This window comes from Macrotis lagotis, chromosome X (genome assembly GCF_037893015.1).
Source record: "Macrotis lagotis isolate mMagLag1 chromosome X, bilby.v1.9.chrom.fasta, whole genome shotgun sequence".
Classification (NCBI taxonomy): Eukaryota; Metazoa; Chordata; class Mammalia; order Peramelemorphia; family Peramelidae; genus Macrotis; species Macrotis lagotis.
In genome coordinates this window covers 84,166,418-84,182,465 of record NC_133666.1, presented here as the reverse complement: position 1 = coordinate 84,182,465, position 16,048 = coordinate 84,166,418, and the positions used below count along the sequence as shown (strand labels likewise).

The following is a 16,048-nucleotide window of genomic DNA, read 5'->3' as shown; positions in this document are numbered from 1 at the left end:
GATTCATGAAAAGTATGAAAAAAAAAGAAAAGGAACTTGGGATCCTACAGTTCCTTGCCTTAGGGTATTTACTCCTGACTTCCAAGGATTTTCAGATGTGGTATACCACTTCTAGAAGAAGATGATGAAAACTTGCCCCTTTAGGTGGGTCACATCTTTTCTGTTTATTTCCTCTGGAAGTTTTCTATATTGTTACAGACATTAGAGAAAGAAAGAACTATTTGTAGAGAACATGAATTTGAATCCTGGCTTTACCACTTACTACTTCTGTGACTTTGGAAAGTCTTTTCTTCTTCACAAGCTTCAGTTTTGTTTTTTTTTTCTGTTAGTTGAAAGGATTAGATTAGGTGATCTCAAAGTCACCTTCTAAATCTTCTGATTCCATGCCGCAAATAGGATTTAAGGTATTCTTGTGTCTCCTGATGGACAGTGAAAGGGCATCAGCAGTAACATATTTCCAGAGTTGTGCCACAGTAAGCAGAAGCTCTCTCATGTGTGGGGAGAGAGGTTTTTAAAGGACATCTGGGGTTATCCAGTACCACATTTTGCAAACAACTCTGACCCAGAGAAAGGAAGTCACAACTAGTAAGTAGCAAAGGCAGAGCTTGAACCCAGATCTTATCCTGTGTTCTTTGGGTAAGGAGATGGGGGAAAGGGGGGTGCAAGATATATTTTATTTCAAAATGCCTTTATTTTTTTCCCTAAGTTTGTGAAATGAAAGTTCCATCAATGAGTGATTTTCTTGCTGGCCTGGAGAATTCAGGGTGGTTGAGACATATTAAAACTATTATGGATGCTGGAATCTTCCTTGCAAAGGTAATTCTCAGTATGTTGGCAGAGTCATTTCTTCTGCTGCTGATTGATTAAAGAAGTCTGACTTTGGCAAGTCACTTCATCTCTTTGAGATTCTGTACAGTTGGAATCATATACTGCAGGACATAAGCATGATAAATTGTAAAGACTTCAAGACAGTGGAGTTCTTAGTATTTCTCCCTATCTCCCTTTCAGTGACTAAGGCTAAGTAAGAGAGAGATGAGGCAAAGAAGTCAAGAGTGATAACTTTTATTTAGGCAAAAAATTCAACTGGGAGGGGTAGACCCTCAGGGTTTCTGACCAACACAGAAGCAATGACTGATCCAATGTAGAAAGGAAATCACTAGTTTATTTCTCTCTCCACATCATCTCTCGTCCTTCACTCACACAAACATAAGCCTAATTCAAGTCCCCATTGCTTCTCACAGGCTGTTGACAGAACCTTCCTAACTAGTCTCTTTGCCTCAAGTCTCTCCTCACTCCAATCTAGCCTATACACAACTGCCAAAGGTTCAGGTTTGGCCATTACTTCCTCATGTGGTTCCCTCTTACCTTTAGGATCCAAAATCGGCTCCTGTGGTTCAGCTTTTAAAGCTCTTCATCACCTCAACTTGTCTCACATTTCCAGCCTAATGACAAGCTACTCTCCCATTCACTTTATGGTCCAGCCAGATTAACTTCACATGTAACAGACATTCCATCTCTTATTTTCCTGCCTTTATGCTGGCTGCCCCCTTTTCCCCTTTTCCTAGAAGTTTTCAATGAGGTGCCACAGTGGATAGAGCCTTGGGCTTGGGTTTAAGGAAAACCTGAGTTCAAATTCAGCTCAGACATGTACTAGCTCTGTGACCCTAGGTTAGTCACTACTTAATCCTGTTTGCTTAAGTTTCTTTATCTATAAAATGAACTGGAGAAGAAAATGGCAAAAGTACTCTTTGCCAAGAAAACCCCATATGGGGTTACAAAGAATCAGACATGACTGAAAAGCATCAACAAACACCCTCCTCACCTTGACCTTTGGGAATCAATCCCTCAGTTCTCTTCAAGAATTAGCTCAAGTACCACCTTCACCATGAGTCTTTTCTGGGTCTCCTCCCTCCAACACTAATCTTGTATCAGCTCTTATATGTGTTTTATATCTACTACCATCCAGTCACCTCTCCTATTACAATGTAAACTACTTGAAGGCAGAATTCATTTCAGTTTGTATCCCCCTCATCTCGTATATTGCTGGGGCCATAGTAGGTGCTTATTGATTGATTAACTTTGCACTGATCAGCTTCAGTGAAATTCTCACAAAGCACCAGTACCATTCATTTTTCTATTGCTGAAATCAGTGTGCTGTGTCGAAGTTCTCCATGTTTCCTTTCATTTAGGCGGTGAAAGAGGAAAAAGCTAGCGTCTTGGTCCACTGCTCTGATGGCTGGGACCGCACAGCCCAAGTATGTGCCCTAGCTAGCATCCTTCTGGATCCATTTTATCGAACATTTGAAGGACTAATGGTAAGAAATCCTAATTCTGTTTGTTTATTACCGAAACCATCTACCCCTGGGGAGATACTTTGGCCTTTGAAAGGCCTTATTTTTTTGATTATTTGGTTCCAAATCTCTGATTTATTTGTTAGAAGAAACTCCCTCAGCTGATATAGATTGATCGCTTTCCTGTAATATAAAGGTTTAGGGCATTGCCTGCATCACTGAGAACTTGTGATTTGCCCATGACCACCTAGATAGTATATGTCAGAGGCAAACATGAAACCAAATCCTCCTGCCTCCAAGGGTATTTTCTATACAGTTATCCCTTCCATATCATCAGGACTAAGGATGTGGTGCCCCTGTGACCTGGAAATTCACGTAAAACTTTTTGGATCTCCCTTCATACAAGAGAAGAAATCTGATTTTTTCTTTTTTTTTTCTTTTACTGGGTGTTTTCAATACTTTCTTGTATAATTTGGGTTATTGGGTCATAGTCCTTATGTCATCTGCTGATCTTAGTGTGTAGTCTGTGACTTCCACAAAATTCCACAAATTCCATTTTAATTTCTTATGCCAATTGGCAGTATATTGGAAAGTTGCCTTGACAAGTTACTTTCCTTTGTGAGACCTTAATTTCCTTCTTTGTAAAATGAGGGGATTGGTCAAGGTCATGTCTATGATGCCTTGAAACTCAAAATCCTATTCTTTAAATTTTTGGTTATTGTTGCTTTTCCTCCACACATAGTTAATGTAGTCTCTGTTTTACATCCTGAACCCCTTAGCCACCATACAACAGTTTTTGCAGATTCCCTCATGTATAAGGATATTTGGAGGGGTATGGGAGCAATGGAAAATTTAGTCCAAGATTAGTGGGGGAGGTAATATGGCTCCCTGAGATGGACATATTATGCCTCAGATGTCAGCTCTTTGAATTTCAGGTAGATACAACATTTAGCGATGACTTAAATGGCTTTACCTACCATAGAACAAGAGTTTAAAAATACTATATTTAATCCAGAACATTTTCTCTTGGAGTAATCTGAAATTTATGGGGAGTAAAGTAAAGTAAAGTAAATTCTAAATAACTTTTTTATTGGTTGGGAAATTCCATTTGTTCCATCAGTAATGCAGCTTCAAGTTATTAGAACTTCATTGTAGGAAAGTCAGATGAGTATTTAAGTCATGATCAGATCATCTTTTTAATCTCTCTGATTTTAACTCTTTTCTCTTTTGGGGTGAAACATCAGGTCCTCATAGAAAGAGAATGGATCTCTATGGGCCACAAATTTTCACAAAGGTAAAAACATCTGCATATTGTTGGAGGTGGGAATTCAGTAGTGTTGGTATATTCTACATAGCATCCCAGCCAACCTAATTTCTCATGAACAGCGTTATTATATTGTTACCAATTCTGGCAATCACCTATTTAAGACTTTGTTCCCTTGGAACTATTCATTCCTTGCCGTCTTATTTCATTTAATGTCAATTTTTCTTACCCAGTTAAGGCTATTAGGCAAAGTATCACTTCCATTACCAAAAGCCTTCTAAGCTCTGGGGCATCCTAGAAGGAACTCTTTGGCTAGTTCATGTTTGCCCTTGATGTGCTGCTCATTTATTTCAGCTGGCTTCCTAATCTGTCATCATCTTACGTGGATTAGTAACCATAGTTAATCAGGTCCAGTCTTCTCTCCTATTCCAAGGTATGATGTTGAGCCTTATGACTCTCTCACTTTTGTTTAAATTGCTAGATGTGGTCACCTGGTTGGGGACCCCAAAGAAGTATCCCCTGTCTTCACCCAGTTTTTGGAATGTATCTGGCAACTGATGGAGCAATTTCCCTGTGCTTTTGAGTTTAACGAACTTTTCTTACTGGAGATCCATGATCACGTTTTCTCCTGCCAATTTGGGAACTTCTTAGGAACCTGCCACAAGGAGCGGGAAGAGTTGAAGTGAGTTGGGGAAGAGGCTGGGGTGTAATCATCTGAGTCCCCCTTTCTTTTATTCAAATGGGTGACTGATTTTGGAGTAGGAGAGCCTGGGAGGTGCTGGGAGAGGGAGGTCTTGGGAGCTGTTAACCCATCTGCAGCTTATTTATAAATCAAGCTACAACATCCCTACAGTGCACACGTAGATATTGAGTAAATACTTTCAAGGTGAAGAGTGATCAGAGTCAGGAAACTAAAAGTCTGAAGTATGGTATAGATTCTCTCTTTCTCACTGACTTTGGTGGTCCTAATAGTAAGAGCTTACTAGCAGCAAACTTGGGAAATAGGTCAGTCAAGTAGTGTATTCCCTTTGTGCAGATGGAGAAGTAACAACAGCAACAGCAAACCTGCCTGCTGCTTGTAAGGACTTGAGACTTTTGTGTGTGTTCACATCCAAATGGCAAGAGGATTAATAGATTCCTTCCATCCCTACTCCAAGAAAGACTGGAGTAAATTTGATTGGACTCCTCAAGGTCTATTTTCATGTCCCATTGTGATATCGAAGTCCAAGTGAATTTTGGAGTGCCAGGGAAGTGACAGCTTTCCCAGCAATAGACTGATTCCCAAATCGGCCTAGCTTGTCATCATCGGACTGAACGCTTGATGATAAATTCTTTTGTCATGACAACCCTTGAAACAGAGACAATTTTAAAATATCCTTCAATCCTGTGCCACCTTCTTTTGACAGTAATGGGGTTATGGGAAAATAAGCAGAGGAGGTCACTCAGGGTTAAACCATCTATACACCTCAACTTAGCTGTTGCCAGCCTAAATGTGAGATCATTATCTAATGACCAACCAGTGGCCATATAGCTGGAGGAATTGAATTACATTGATTTCGACATTGTCCCTGTCAGCACTTATGGTCTTTGGACCTCATGAGTAACCCACACAGTTGACTTGAGAGAACTTCAACAGCAAGTGGCCTATATCCCTCCTTTCAAATTCATATAAAATTGGTTTTGAGAATAAACTACTTGTGTATTGAGAGTAGCTTTAATGAGGCAGGCATAGTGTCCCAATCAATATTCACAATATTCCACACCTTTACTGTCATACAACTGATTGGTAGATTTAAAGAATATCAAACCTTGTCTTTCTTGTTTATTAACTCTTAAAAGGAAGAGTTGATTCACTAGAGTAAAATGCAGCCTAAGAGCTCTCCTCTAATAAGGTGCTTCCCTTTTGTGGGTCAAGATTTCTCCTTGAGGTAAATAACAACAGAAATAACCATGATTGACCTTTTAACCATTAATATTAGATGAGGTATAAAAGAGAAGAACATAAACTATCCAAAAGTGTTTACCACAGTCTTGGAGGAAATATGACATCCCAACACTTTACCATTCAGCTTCCAGTAAGTTCTTAAGCTGCATTTCTCCTCTTTTCCTTTCAAAGTAATGTGAGTAAAGATGATGATTTATTTTGTTATTTGGCAGCTTTTTGTTAGTTTACATCTTCCCCCCAGTACCACTTGGGAAAAGATATATAGTATGCACAAGATGAAGAGGGATTTTCTCTTCATCTTGAGGTCTTCCAAATGTTCCTGTTTCTAGATGACCCTCTAGAAGTCTCTTTACTGAGACCCATAACCACTCAACTGTCTATGCAAGAAGACCCAAGTGGGTGGAACTGCTTATCTAAATTCTAGGTTATGGATCTCATTCAGCAGCTCTGCAGTGATCCAGAGATTGGTGCCACCATCACAGCGTCATCTGGAAACAATATGTACTATGGGCAAGTCTTGCAGAAATACAGAGTAGGAAAGTAGCAGGCTGAATTGGCTTTGTAAACTTGCAAATTTCATTTAATTGACTTCACGTCTTTTGATGACCTCTGAAATGGCATTCTGGCCGCAAATCACTGTAGGCACCTCCAAATGATTAAAGTCCTTTTTGGTGTTTAAAACCTTCCATGATGTGGATCTAATCTTTCTTTCTAGGCACAGGTACTTCCTTTCTGCCAAAATGACCTAACCACTGTTCACTATACATCAGAAGTATCAAATTTGTGACCCTTGTGACTGAACCAGAATAAAATATAATTGGGAATTATTTAACAAAGTAAATATAAATACAATAAGACATGGATAATTGCGGTTTTCTAAATCAATATGCAGTCCACAGGGATTTAGTTTCAATTTGAGTTTGATCCCATTATTTTACATAATATCCTATCACCCACCACTGTGCCTTGGCATGCACCCACCCCCATTCCTGGAATACTCTTGGAAACTTTATCTCTTCTCAAGATCAAGATCTTCAGATCTAGTACCACCTCTGACCTTTCTTGACCACCATTTTTCTTGCTTCCACCAAAGAAATTACTTTGTATGCATCTTAGATTTACTTATCTTTGTGCACACTATATGGCTTAAATTAAAGATAAGTTCTTGGGGGACAAAGAAGGCCCTGCTTTTTGTCTTTGAATCCCAGAACCAAGTACCTGGCTCATACATAGTACATGCTTATTGAATTAAATTGACGTTAAAATTAGTACAGTGGTGCATATGCAGAGGCACCAGAAGTAATGGAGCATCAAAGAAAAGTAAGGGAAAAAAGAAGATAGGCTGGTCATGTGACAAGATCAAGGGTACCAATGTCTCTTTGACATTAAGAGAAATCAAAAGAGGGGGTCCCAAGGACACTGTGTGAAGTCCCAGAGTGGATCTATGATAGGACTTGGAGACATTGATAGGTATGAATAGGTTGCTGTGGGCTTCATTGGAGGCACCATTCACATCAGTTACAAAACCTACCTTTGAATATTTGAGAGTGAATTTTTTAGATAGATTATCTCAAATTTAGAGTGTTTTAAAGACTGTTCAAAATTACATGGCCAAAAAGTACCAGAGCTGTGTACTTTTGACGGTCCCATGTCATTAATAAGTATTTCCATTCATGCTTTCTCTCACCCCTTTTCCCTGAATATCCTCACTCTCCCTTTCACTTGAGTTGTATCACAGATAGGAAATGTGTTGACCTCAAAGCCTGCACTCTTTATTACCTTATGCAGGAATGAACCTGGAGATGATGACTGAAAATTCTCAATTAACTGATTAATTGTACTTTGTTGTTTTTATTTTTAAACAGAATCTTTAAGAAAACTCATTCTTTGTGGCCTTTCCTGTTAAAGAAGAAAAATGAGTTCAAAAATCCACTGTACAAGGGCATTGCTGCTTATGAAGTACTTCATCCCAATACTTTACCATTCAGCTTCCAGTAAGTTCCTCTTCTCCTTTCAGAGGAAATGAATAAAGATGATTTTTTTATTATTTGGCAATTTTTGTTAATTGCCAACTTCCCCCCAGTACCTCTTTGCCAGAGAGTTGGGAAAAGATAAATAGTGTGCTCAAAACCTGGAGGCCAACCACACAGGGTTTTGCATGCCTGTAACCCCTGCTTAGAGAAAAGCAGAAGCTGGTGGGGTTCTGAGGTATAATCAAGCTATAAGCTGACCCATGATGAACACAGGACCAGTCAAAACTTATGTGCCAAGCAGCATGGGAATCAGGCCCCTGAAGGAACACTGCACTTCTAGCCTAGGCAATATAGGGAGGTCAATCTCTAAAAAAATTTTAAAAGAAAGGAAAATATATGAAAATGGCTTTTTTTGGTCAGCAAGTCAACCATCTCAAGAAGCCGAACTCGGGAACCACATTGAAAATCTTACTGCTGACAGTTTCATTTAGACTTATGTGGTCATACTTTCATTAAAGAACCATCAGCATCTGAAGATTCTTCTAAATTATTATCTCTGTGCCAGATTAGCCGTGGCTAATGGAAATCCATTAGGAGGAGTTGAGAGGATAAAGCATTGGACTTGGAGTCAGAAAGACCTGAGCTCAAATCTGGACTGAGTTTAGCTGTGATATCCTGTCAAGTCACTTTAACCCCACTTGCCTCAGTTCCTCATCAATAGAATGAGGACACTCTGGAGAAGGAAATAGTGAACAGTGGTTCACCAGTATCTTTACCCAGAAAACTCCATGGACAAAAATTATCCATGAGGTCACAAAGAATCAGACCAACTGAATGACTGAATAACAACAAATGGAAATCCACATTTTAGCCTTGAAAGTATTTTTAATTCAACAAACATTTATTAAGTACCTAATGTGTTTACAGGGGGCTATGAATGGATATGGCCAATGATAGTAAGCTTCAAGGAACTTACAGTCTAATGGAGTAATGACCAAATGCACAAATCACCATTAGATACAGACAGGAATACAGAATGTGAAAGAGAGATCCTGGCAGAGTGTTCTGAAACATTTGAGGAAGTAAGATAGAGATAGGAAAGTATCAGAATAAAAAAGACCTCTTGTTTTTCGAGAATGTAGACTCTGAGAGATGGGCCTTGAGGGAGGGAGGAACTTCAGCAAACAGAGATGGAGGAGCCAACATGAACAAGGATAGGAATGAGGGAGAAGCTTGGATAAGAAAGAGGGAGGAAGGTCCAAGGTCCATTTGGCCAGAACATAAGACTACATGGAGAATAAGATATGTGGTTGGAGAGATAGGATGGTGCCAGATTGTAGAGGAACTTGAATGCCAGAACAATAAACACCACTTTCTAGGCTATGGAGAGAGAATCCCTGGTGTTTTGTGGGTTAGAGGATTGCTACAGTTACTGGCACATAAAGAAAATTGCTCAAATGTTGATGTAGACAATGGATTAAAGTGTTGGATAGAGGAGAGGTGGGCAGCCTGATCTTTCTGCCTCCAGTAAGTTCAACCTCTCCACTGAGCCAGCTTCTTAACAGTGTAGCCAAATGACCTAGACTGAGATCTTTTTGCTGTACCTGCTCCTCCTGGGGTTTAGTTAGATGCTTAATGAACTACATGGAAATGCCCAGGCTATGGGACAGTCGAGGTAGCAGATAAAAAAGAAGCCAAGGATCTGGATTAGCCACCTATTGCTGTACTTTAAGTCTGAATTAGTTATGTTTACAAAGAATACTTGCTTTGCTGTTGGACATTCATGATAGCAGTGTTGCTTCTTTGGCCAGTCTTGCCCCAAACTCCTTAGTTACGTAGTCCACGCTTTGCTTGGCCCCCTAGAACATAATTATTGGGTAATATTGAACTTTAAAGTTGTGTTATCCTGTCCTTCTACCAAACTATAAGAGCTAGGACATTTGAGACTCTCCTGTCTCCATTTTGATGGGGTTTTGACAGATGGTCAGTACTTAATCAATGCCTATTTGAGCCCCAATCATTCTGGAATTAGTTTTGAAAAAAGTTTTGAACAAAGTCACTAAAATGTGCCTCAACTTAGTCCTGGAAACTCCGTGGCTGGGCAAAGATTCCAAGAGTGTACTGTGCCATTCCCAGGTCCCTGTGAAGTCTGAGCCATTTGAAGATTTGAAAACCTTCATAGCTTAAATATTTGGGTGCATATACTGGCAGTCAAATAGAGCCCTGTTGATTGGGGAGATAGATGGATGAATTTTGATGAGGAAGAGAGGAAATAAGCATTTGGTCTTTATGACAACCCTGTCAGGTAGACACTATTATAAACCCCCATTTTACAGTTGAGAAAACTGAGACAGAGAAGTTAAGAGACTTGAACAGGGTCTTACAAATAGTAAATATTTGAGGCCAGATTTGAACTTGGGACTTTATGACTCCAGTCTAATGTTTTATCCACTATACCCCCTAGCTGTCTTCTGGTATCTGAATGTAATAGAATATAATTGTGTCATAAGAAATAAGTGTGAAGAATTGAGAGACACTTGTGAAGATTTCTTGGAATTAATACAGAGTTTTAAAAAAAGCAAATTCAAGAAAATAAGCACTGTGACATTTAAAAATTTGAGGCATAGTTTCTGAGTAATTTAATCACTTTTAATAATTATAACATGTTTATTAATAAAGAATGGTCATTTTGCTGTCTTTCATAGACCAAAGGCTCCCTCATGTCATTAGGCTTAAAATTTATATGCCCATGGAAGAGTAGGCTTTCCTGAAGGTGGCAATCAATTCTGACTGGTAACTGGTTAGTGAAAAAATGAATATTATAAGGAGAAGCTAGTCTATATAACAATGAGGATCTTGAGGTATATGACTGGAATCACCCAGTTCTTTGTCAAAGAGACATCAGTTTCCATATCACCAATCTGAGAAAAGGAAGAATCAACATTTTACCAGACCTGTCTGAGTAAACCCAATGAGAAAGAATGCACCCAGTAGCCTAAACTTAGAGTTTCTTTTACTGTCTTTGATTAGATCTCAACCATCCTGGCTTGGTCAGTCTTTGAGAAAGATCTCCCACACTGGTTGATTTTCTGGATGAAGTAGAAAAGTAAAAAAAAAAAAAAACCTTGGCCCCAATTCAATATTTTAGTTATTAATACAAGAGAGAAATAATAATTTCTCTCAGCACCATGACTGCAACAATGTTGGTTGGGTTGGTGGTTGTCCTTTTTCAAGGAGGGTCAAAATGACATCATTATATTGGAATCAAGGTACAGTCCACCTGTATGAACTGCAGCAATGGAAAGGAAAAGCAAACCCTAAATGTTGTGCCAGCCCTGAAGCAGAGATGAGAAAATGCACTTCCTTCTGTTACACAGGTGAAGGACCATGGATGTGAAACACTCATTTATTGTCGTAAACAGTCCATGTGTTTGTTTCCCTTTTTTTTCCCTTTTATGAGGAATGGTTTGTTGGGTAGGAGAAAAGGAAAAAAGGATCTATTCAGAGTGAATGTGATATGAAAAACAAAAGGTATTTCCTGGCCATAGTGAAGGCTGTATTGAAAAGATTTCTTTTTAACCTCTAATTGGGACCTTCCCCAGTGACTGTTCTGGGTAGGTGGAAGTTGGTATTCAGAAAAGGGTAGTGACCTACTCCAGTATGACTGGCTACTCATTCCTTTTCTTGTGCTTTTGAAGGTTCTGGTGTGGCATGTACCATCGTTTTGACAAAGGAATGCACCCCAAGCAGAGCACACTGGACCATCTCCTCCATCTTTTGAATCAGCAAGTGAAGATGGAGAAGGACAAAATACACTTAGAGACTGTGAGTGTCTGGGGAACCCTTCAAAGATAAAGGTTCTTTTCTTTCCTCAGTTAGCATGGCCAGTTCTGTTCTAAGGTTACTCCCTCAAGTTAAGTTGGTCCATGTGGGAAATTCAACCTGCCTGCTGGGTTCACCTTTTTATGCAGAATTTTAAGTGACTTTAGATGTCTTTGATTTTATTATTCAAGTTCACATCATTTAAGTACCCATAGAATAACAGAGAATAAGGAGAAATGTAAAATCCCATACTTGGTTTCGGGAAATTAACTGGACAAGTAGGGGATGAGAGAGCTGTGGCTCAATTGCAGTCTGTGTGATGAAAACTGGATAGTTTTAGTGGACACTAAGCGCAGTGTGATTTACGTAGGAAACTTAACAGCCCCAAAAGCTAATTTTATCCTGTCCTGCCCTGATAATAGTAGACTAAAGAAGCTATCTCCTCCTGTCCCAAAGTTAGGTGTAGAAATACAGTTATCTCTTCCACATTGCAGAGGTTAGGGGGACAACTCCTCCATGACCTTCCTTTCACACCAGAGAAATTTGAATTTTTTTCTTTTTTATGAGCTTTTCACAGCACCTTATTGTAAACTTCAGGTTGAGTATGTGGCCATGGGCTCCATGTTGTCTGCTGAACATTGTGAGTCATCTGCAGCTTCCATAAAACCACCTCCCCAAATTCCCATTCAATTGTTTATGCCCCCCCACAATATCTTGAAACCGTGTTGGGGAAAGTTGCAATGTGGAAAGGATAAGCATGCAAAGAGAATACTTGCACTCAGGTCTTAACATTTGTTTTTAGAAAAGTTATCAAATTAGAGAATATCCTAAGGAAAGCCATCTCTAAGGATGGGTGAAGGGTCTTGATATGAGCATTGAAATAAGACTGTTATATGAAAATTACAGCAAGATTTCAACTCAGTATCAGGAAAAACTTTTACTTAGTAGATGGTTCCCTAAATAAAATGGGATTTCTTAGGAAGTAGTGAGTTCCCCATGACTGGTGAGGATCAAGTGGGAGCATGTGGACCACTTGTCTTGACCCATAGAATGGTTTGGAAGAGACTTCAGAAGGAATTTATATAAATTTGACTGTGAAAGAGAATCCACATCACAATTCTGCCAAGAAATCTTTATCCAGCCTCCATTTGAAGACAATGAATAATGAGGAGCCCACTAAGGGTTGTCCTAAGGCTGCCCAGTCTACTTTTGTCTGCTCTTATACTTAGGAACTAAAATCTCCCCAGTTTCCCAGTTTCTTACTATAAAGGGGACAGAGAAGTTGAGGTAGACAACCTCTAATGACTTTCCTGAGTAAGGCAAAAGCAACATCCATCTATTTCAATAAAGTGTTGGTTTTAGCGGTTTGAACTATTATAAACAAGTAGGAGGGAATAGACATGAATGAGCGAGAAGCCAGACTGGCATCTGTTGGTTCAATAGACTAGCCTGAAGTCATCACTGATAATCAATAAGGCAGCAATCTATCTACCCCACAGTGAGTGTGGATTTAAAATTTGACTGATATAAGGAGCTCCCCGATGAGGAAATTCCCTGTACCTTCTCTTCAACTTAGAGATTTACCTATGACTTGCACAGTGACACCCAACCAGTATATGTCAGAAGCAATATTTAAACACAAGTAGCCCCAGCTTCAAAGCCAAGTCTGTCTCCATACTTCCATATTATCTCTTTGCTCTGTGCCTCTGCTTAAAGATGTGAAATTGTACCATTTACCATGAAGCAAGTCTCATAGATTTACCTTTCCTGTCCTTCCCACATTAATAATTAACTGATTGCTGAGAACTTTTGCGATCATATTTACTAGTAATAGCAGATTTTAAAAATTGAAAATGTGCATAAAATAGCATATTTTAAAAGATTTCTTTAGAAAATGTGGCAGTTGATGAGTTTACCTAGATGGAAAATAGGCTAAAATGGAGGAGGGGTTGTGTGGAAGGAAGAAGAGGGCAGGAGGAAAGAGGCTCATGAAAGAGAATTCTTTATCAGTGTATGTTCTTTGTCATCTTGGAGTGAAATCAGCTCTGCTCTATTAAGGCACTGCTTTTCTGCTCATTGTAACTGAGCAAATAGCCCTTTTGCTTCTAAAAATTAAATATATCCTGAGCATATCAGATCCCAATTCCTCTTAGTTTTTGGATATATCACTGGGAGTGAAAAAAATCTCAATTACTTGTTCTCCAGAAGTTGGGGAAAGCTGACTTCAAATGGAAAAAGAGATCGGCACTCCACCTACTTCCCTGTGATTCAGGACTTTAGAACCAGTTCAAGGCAGAATTTGAGAGGAAGGAGATTTTTCCCTCCTTCCTTCTTCCCTTGTTTCCCAGTGTGGCCCCCATACAGACCAGCTTCCTTTGTGCCATTTCAATGGCTCCCTGCTAACTCTCATTTAAAGCTTCTTTGTCCTGTTTTGTTCCCATGGAGTCTTGAGGCGTGACTGGCTTGCTAATACCATACTAACAGATTCACTTTTAGTTGTGTCAGTGCATTAATGTATTTCCCCACATTGAAGTAAGGCTCTTTTATGTATTTGTGTATTTTTTATTTCATTTTCTTAGTCACTTTTTTATTTTTTAACATTCTGTTTTTTAAATTAATTTTGAGTTCTAAATTCTTTCTCTCCCTAGACTGTGTTTTAAAAGAGTATTCTCGGGTAAAGGTCTTATCCCAAAGGAACGAATCTATATGGGTGGGAATGTCAAGACCTTTGGCAACTGGTGGTGGTGGGGGGTTGAGTTCAAAGCAAGTGCCAAGTGAGGAAGATTACTCATGCACCTGCCTGTGCTGTTTAACTCTCTCTCACCTTCCCCCACCATTCCCTGTTGATGATATAGAAGCTGCCAGACCTCAGTGTTCTCTCTCTGCAAGATACGTGTAATCAGCCTCAGACTGAAAGTGCCTTGAATAAGCCTCTGAGAACTCCACTGCCTGACGCTCCACAGAAGTGTGACCAGCTGCCAGCTGCCTCACTCCCCAATGGCAGCAGCCGGATGGGGGAAGGAGATGCACTGTCTGATATGGCTGCAAAGCAAAAACAGACTGGGTTAACCTCAAACCCACCACCCAGCTCCAGAGAGAAAGGCCAGCAGCAAGAGGAAAAGCATCAGTGACCCACCATTGGGGTACAGTGAAGTAACTAGAATAGTCAAACCTCGCTGACTAATCTTCGCCCCTCTGCCTGAGGCCATTGGCTTACCTATTGATGGTCAGAGTATTCTTCTTTAGGGTCTGTATGAAATCCAGAGAAGGAATCTACTCCCATCATTCTCTGCAGATGAAGTGATCAATGTGTGTATGCCAAACTGGGGAAAATAGAAATAAGGAATAAAAGGTGCCATTGTTTGTTAGAATGGAATTTTCAATCAGAATTGCCTTCCCTATCCCCCTAAACCCTTCAGAAAAAAAAAACCCAACTGCTTCTACCACCCTCTTTTTGATCCCCTATTTTTTCCATCCTCACTGACTCATCCTAGAATGGATGGAGGCGTTGTAGATTAATGGAATAGACAGATAAAGTAAAATCGTGTTAATTTTTTTAAAATGGAAAATTTTAGGATATTTATAAGAAAATATTACTTTGAAAGACACATAATAATGCACAGAAAGATCTCATACTTATCCCAGCACTTCCTTAATGAATGAAAGGAATTCATAGGTAATAATTATTAAACTTTCATTTTAGCATGAATGGGAAAAGATAAGTTTTAGAGGTATAAGAAAATGCCTAGAAAAAGATCTTATAGTCCCCCAAATACTATATAACGTTAATTTTCTTAACAAATTCTTTTATCCAAAATAACACAAAAAAGTTTCACTTCAGTGACAAAATTCTCAGAGTACAAAGAGATCTCAGAGGCCAGTCAGTTCATCCCCATTAGGAGTCTCTCATCCCCCAGTACAAAGAAGGAGTCAGTCTAGTCTCTGCTTGAGAACTTTCTGTCTTTAAAGGATGGGAGCCCATTACCAAGCATAGAAACTCTTCTCTGTACAATCCTCATTATTGCTAAGAGGGTCTTCTTTCTGTCAAGTCCAAATGTGCTTCCTTATTACTTAGTTCTACTTATCATAGTTCAGTTTTCTGAAAGCAAGAGCAAGTCCATTCTCTCATCCCATGGCAGCTCTACCAGAAAACAGGGACTGTGATCGTAACTTCTCATCTTCCAACTCCTCTGTCTTCTCCTTGATGAATATCCCTTATCTCTTCTTCAAATGGATTCTATTCAGGTTACCCTATTCTAGAGACATTCTAGGACTTTGTCCACGTGCAAACCAAAACAAATTGTCCTCAATTGCAATTAGTAAAGTTAGAATTATTGCAGTTTCCTGTCAATCTCCTTGGTTGGGAGGAGGATTAAAAATGTCATTGGTTTGGCCAATTACTTGCTCACCCATCTGCGTTCCTCAATATATGATCCCATCAGAGGGAAGGTAATATCCTCTGCCCATTTTCCCCCTTCTTTTCCATGTCTCACCACTTTCCAGAAAGTCTTACTATGACAAAACTCCCTGATTGTTTTCAACCTGTCCTTGTTTTCTCTTGAATATAATTGAAGAATCAAAATGGGCACGTATACAGCTTTGAATACACCTGAAGAAACTCCTTCTTTTTGAAATATTCAAACTTTAGAAATATCCCCAGTCCTGTAGTATACCTGATACTTCTTGGAAGGAACTATGCTAGGATTCCTTTTGAGGAGCAGAGGGGAGGTGGGGAAGAAAGACAGAGACCTCA

At 39.4% G+C, this 16,048-nt stretch overlaps 1 protein-coding gene across 5 annotated transcripts in view; it reads left to right on the top strand.

Annotated features, from left to right (window-relative positions):
- The window catches only part of MTMR8 (myotubularin related protein 8), a 46,653-nt gene that overhangs the window by 17,479 nt on the left and 13,126 nt on the right, over positions 1–16,048 (top strand). For 2 of the 5 annotated variants that reach the window (XM_074207377.1, XM_074207381.1), the window contains exons 8-14: positions 707–816; positions 2,190–2,315; positions 3,536–3,585; positions 4,037–4,237; positions 7,366–7,494; positions 11,172–11,298; positions 14,151–14,438. In XM_074207377.1, the coding sequence (XP_074063478.1) occupies positions 707–816; positions 2,190–2,315; positions 3,536–3,585; positions 4,037–4,237; positions 7,366–7,494; positions 11,172–11,298; positions 14,151–14,426 (1,019 nt within the window). In that variant the 3' untranslated portion in view covers positions 14,427–14,438. Of the gene's footprint in view, positions 1–706; positions 817–2,189; positions 2,316–3,535; positions 3,586–4,036; positions 4,238–7,365; positions 7,495–11,171; positions 11,299–14,150; positions 14,449–16,048 lie in introns of all 5 variants that reach the window. The other 3 variants (XM_074207379.1, XM_074207382.1, XM_074207378.1) reach the window with 2 other exon arrangements.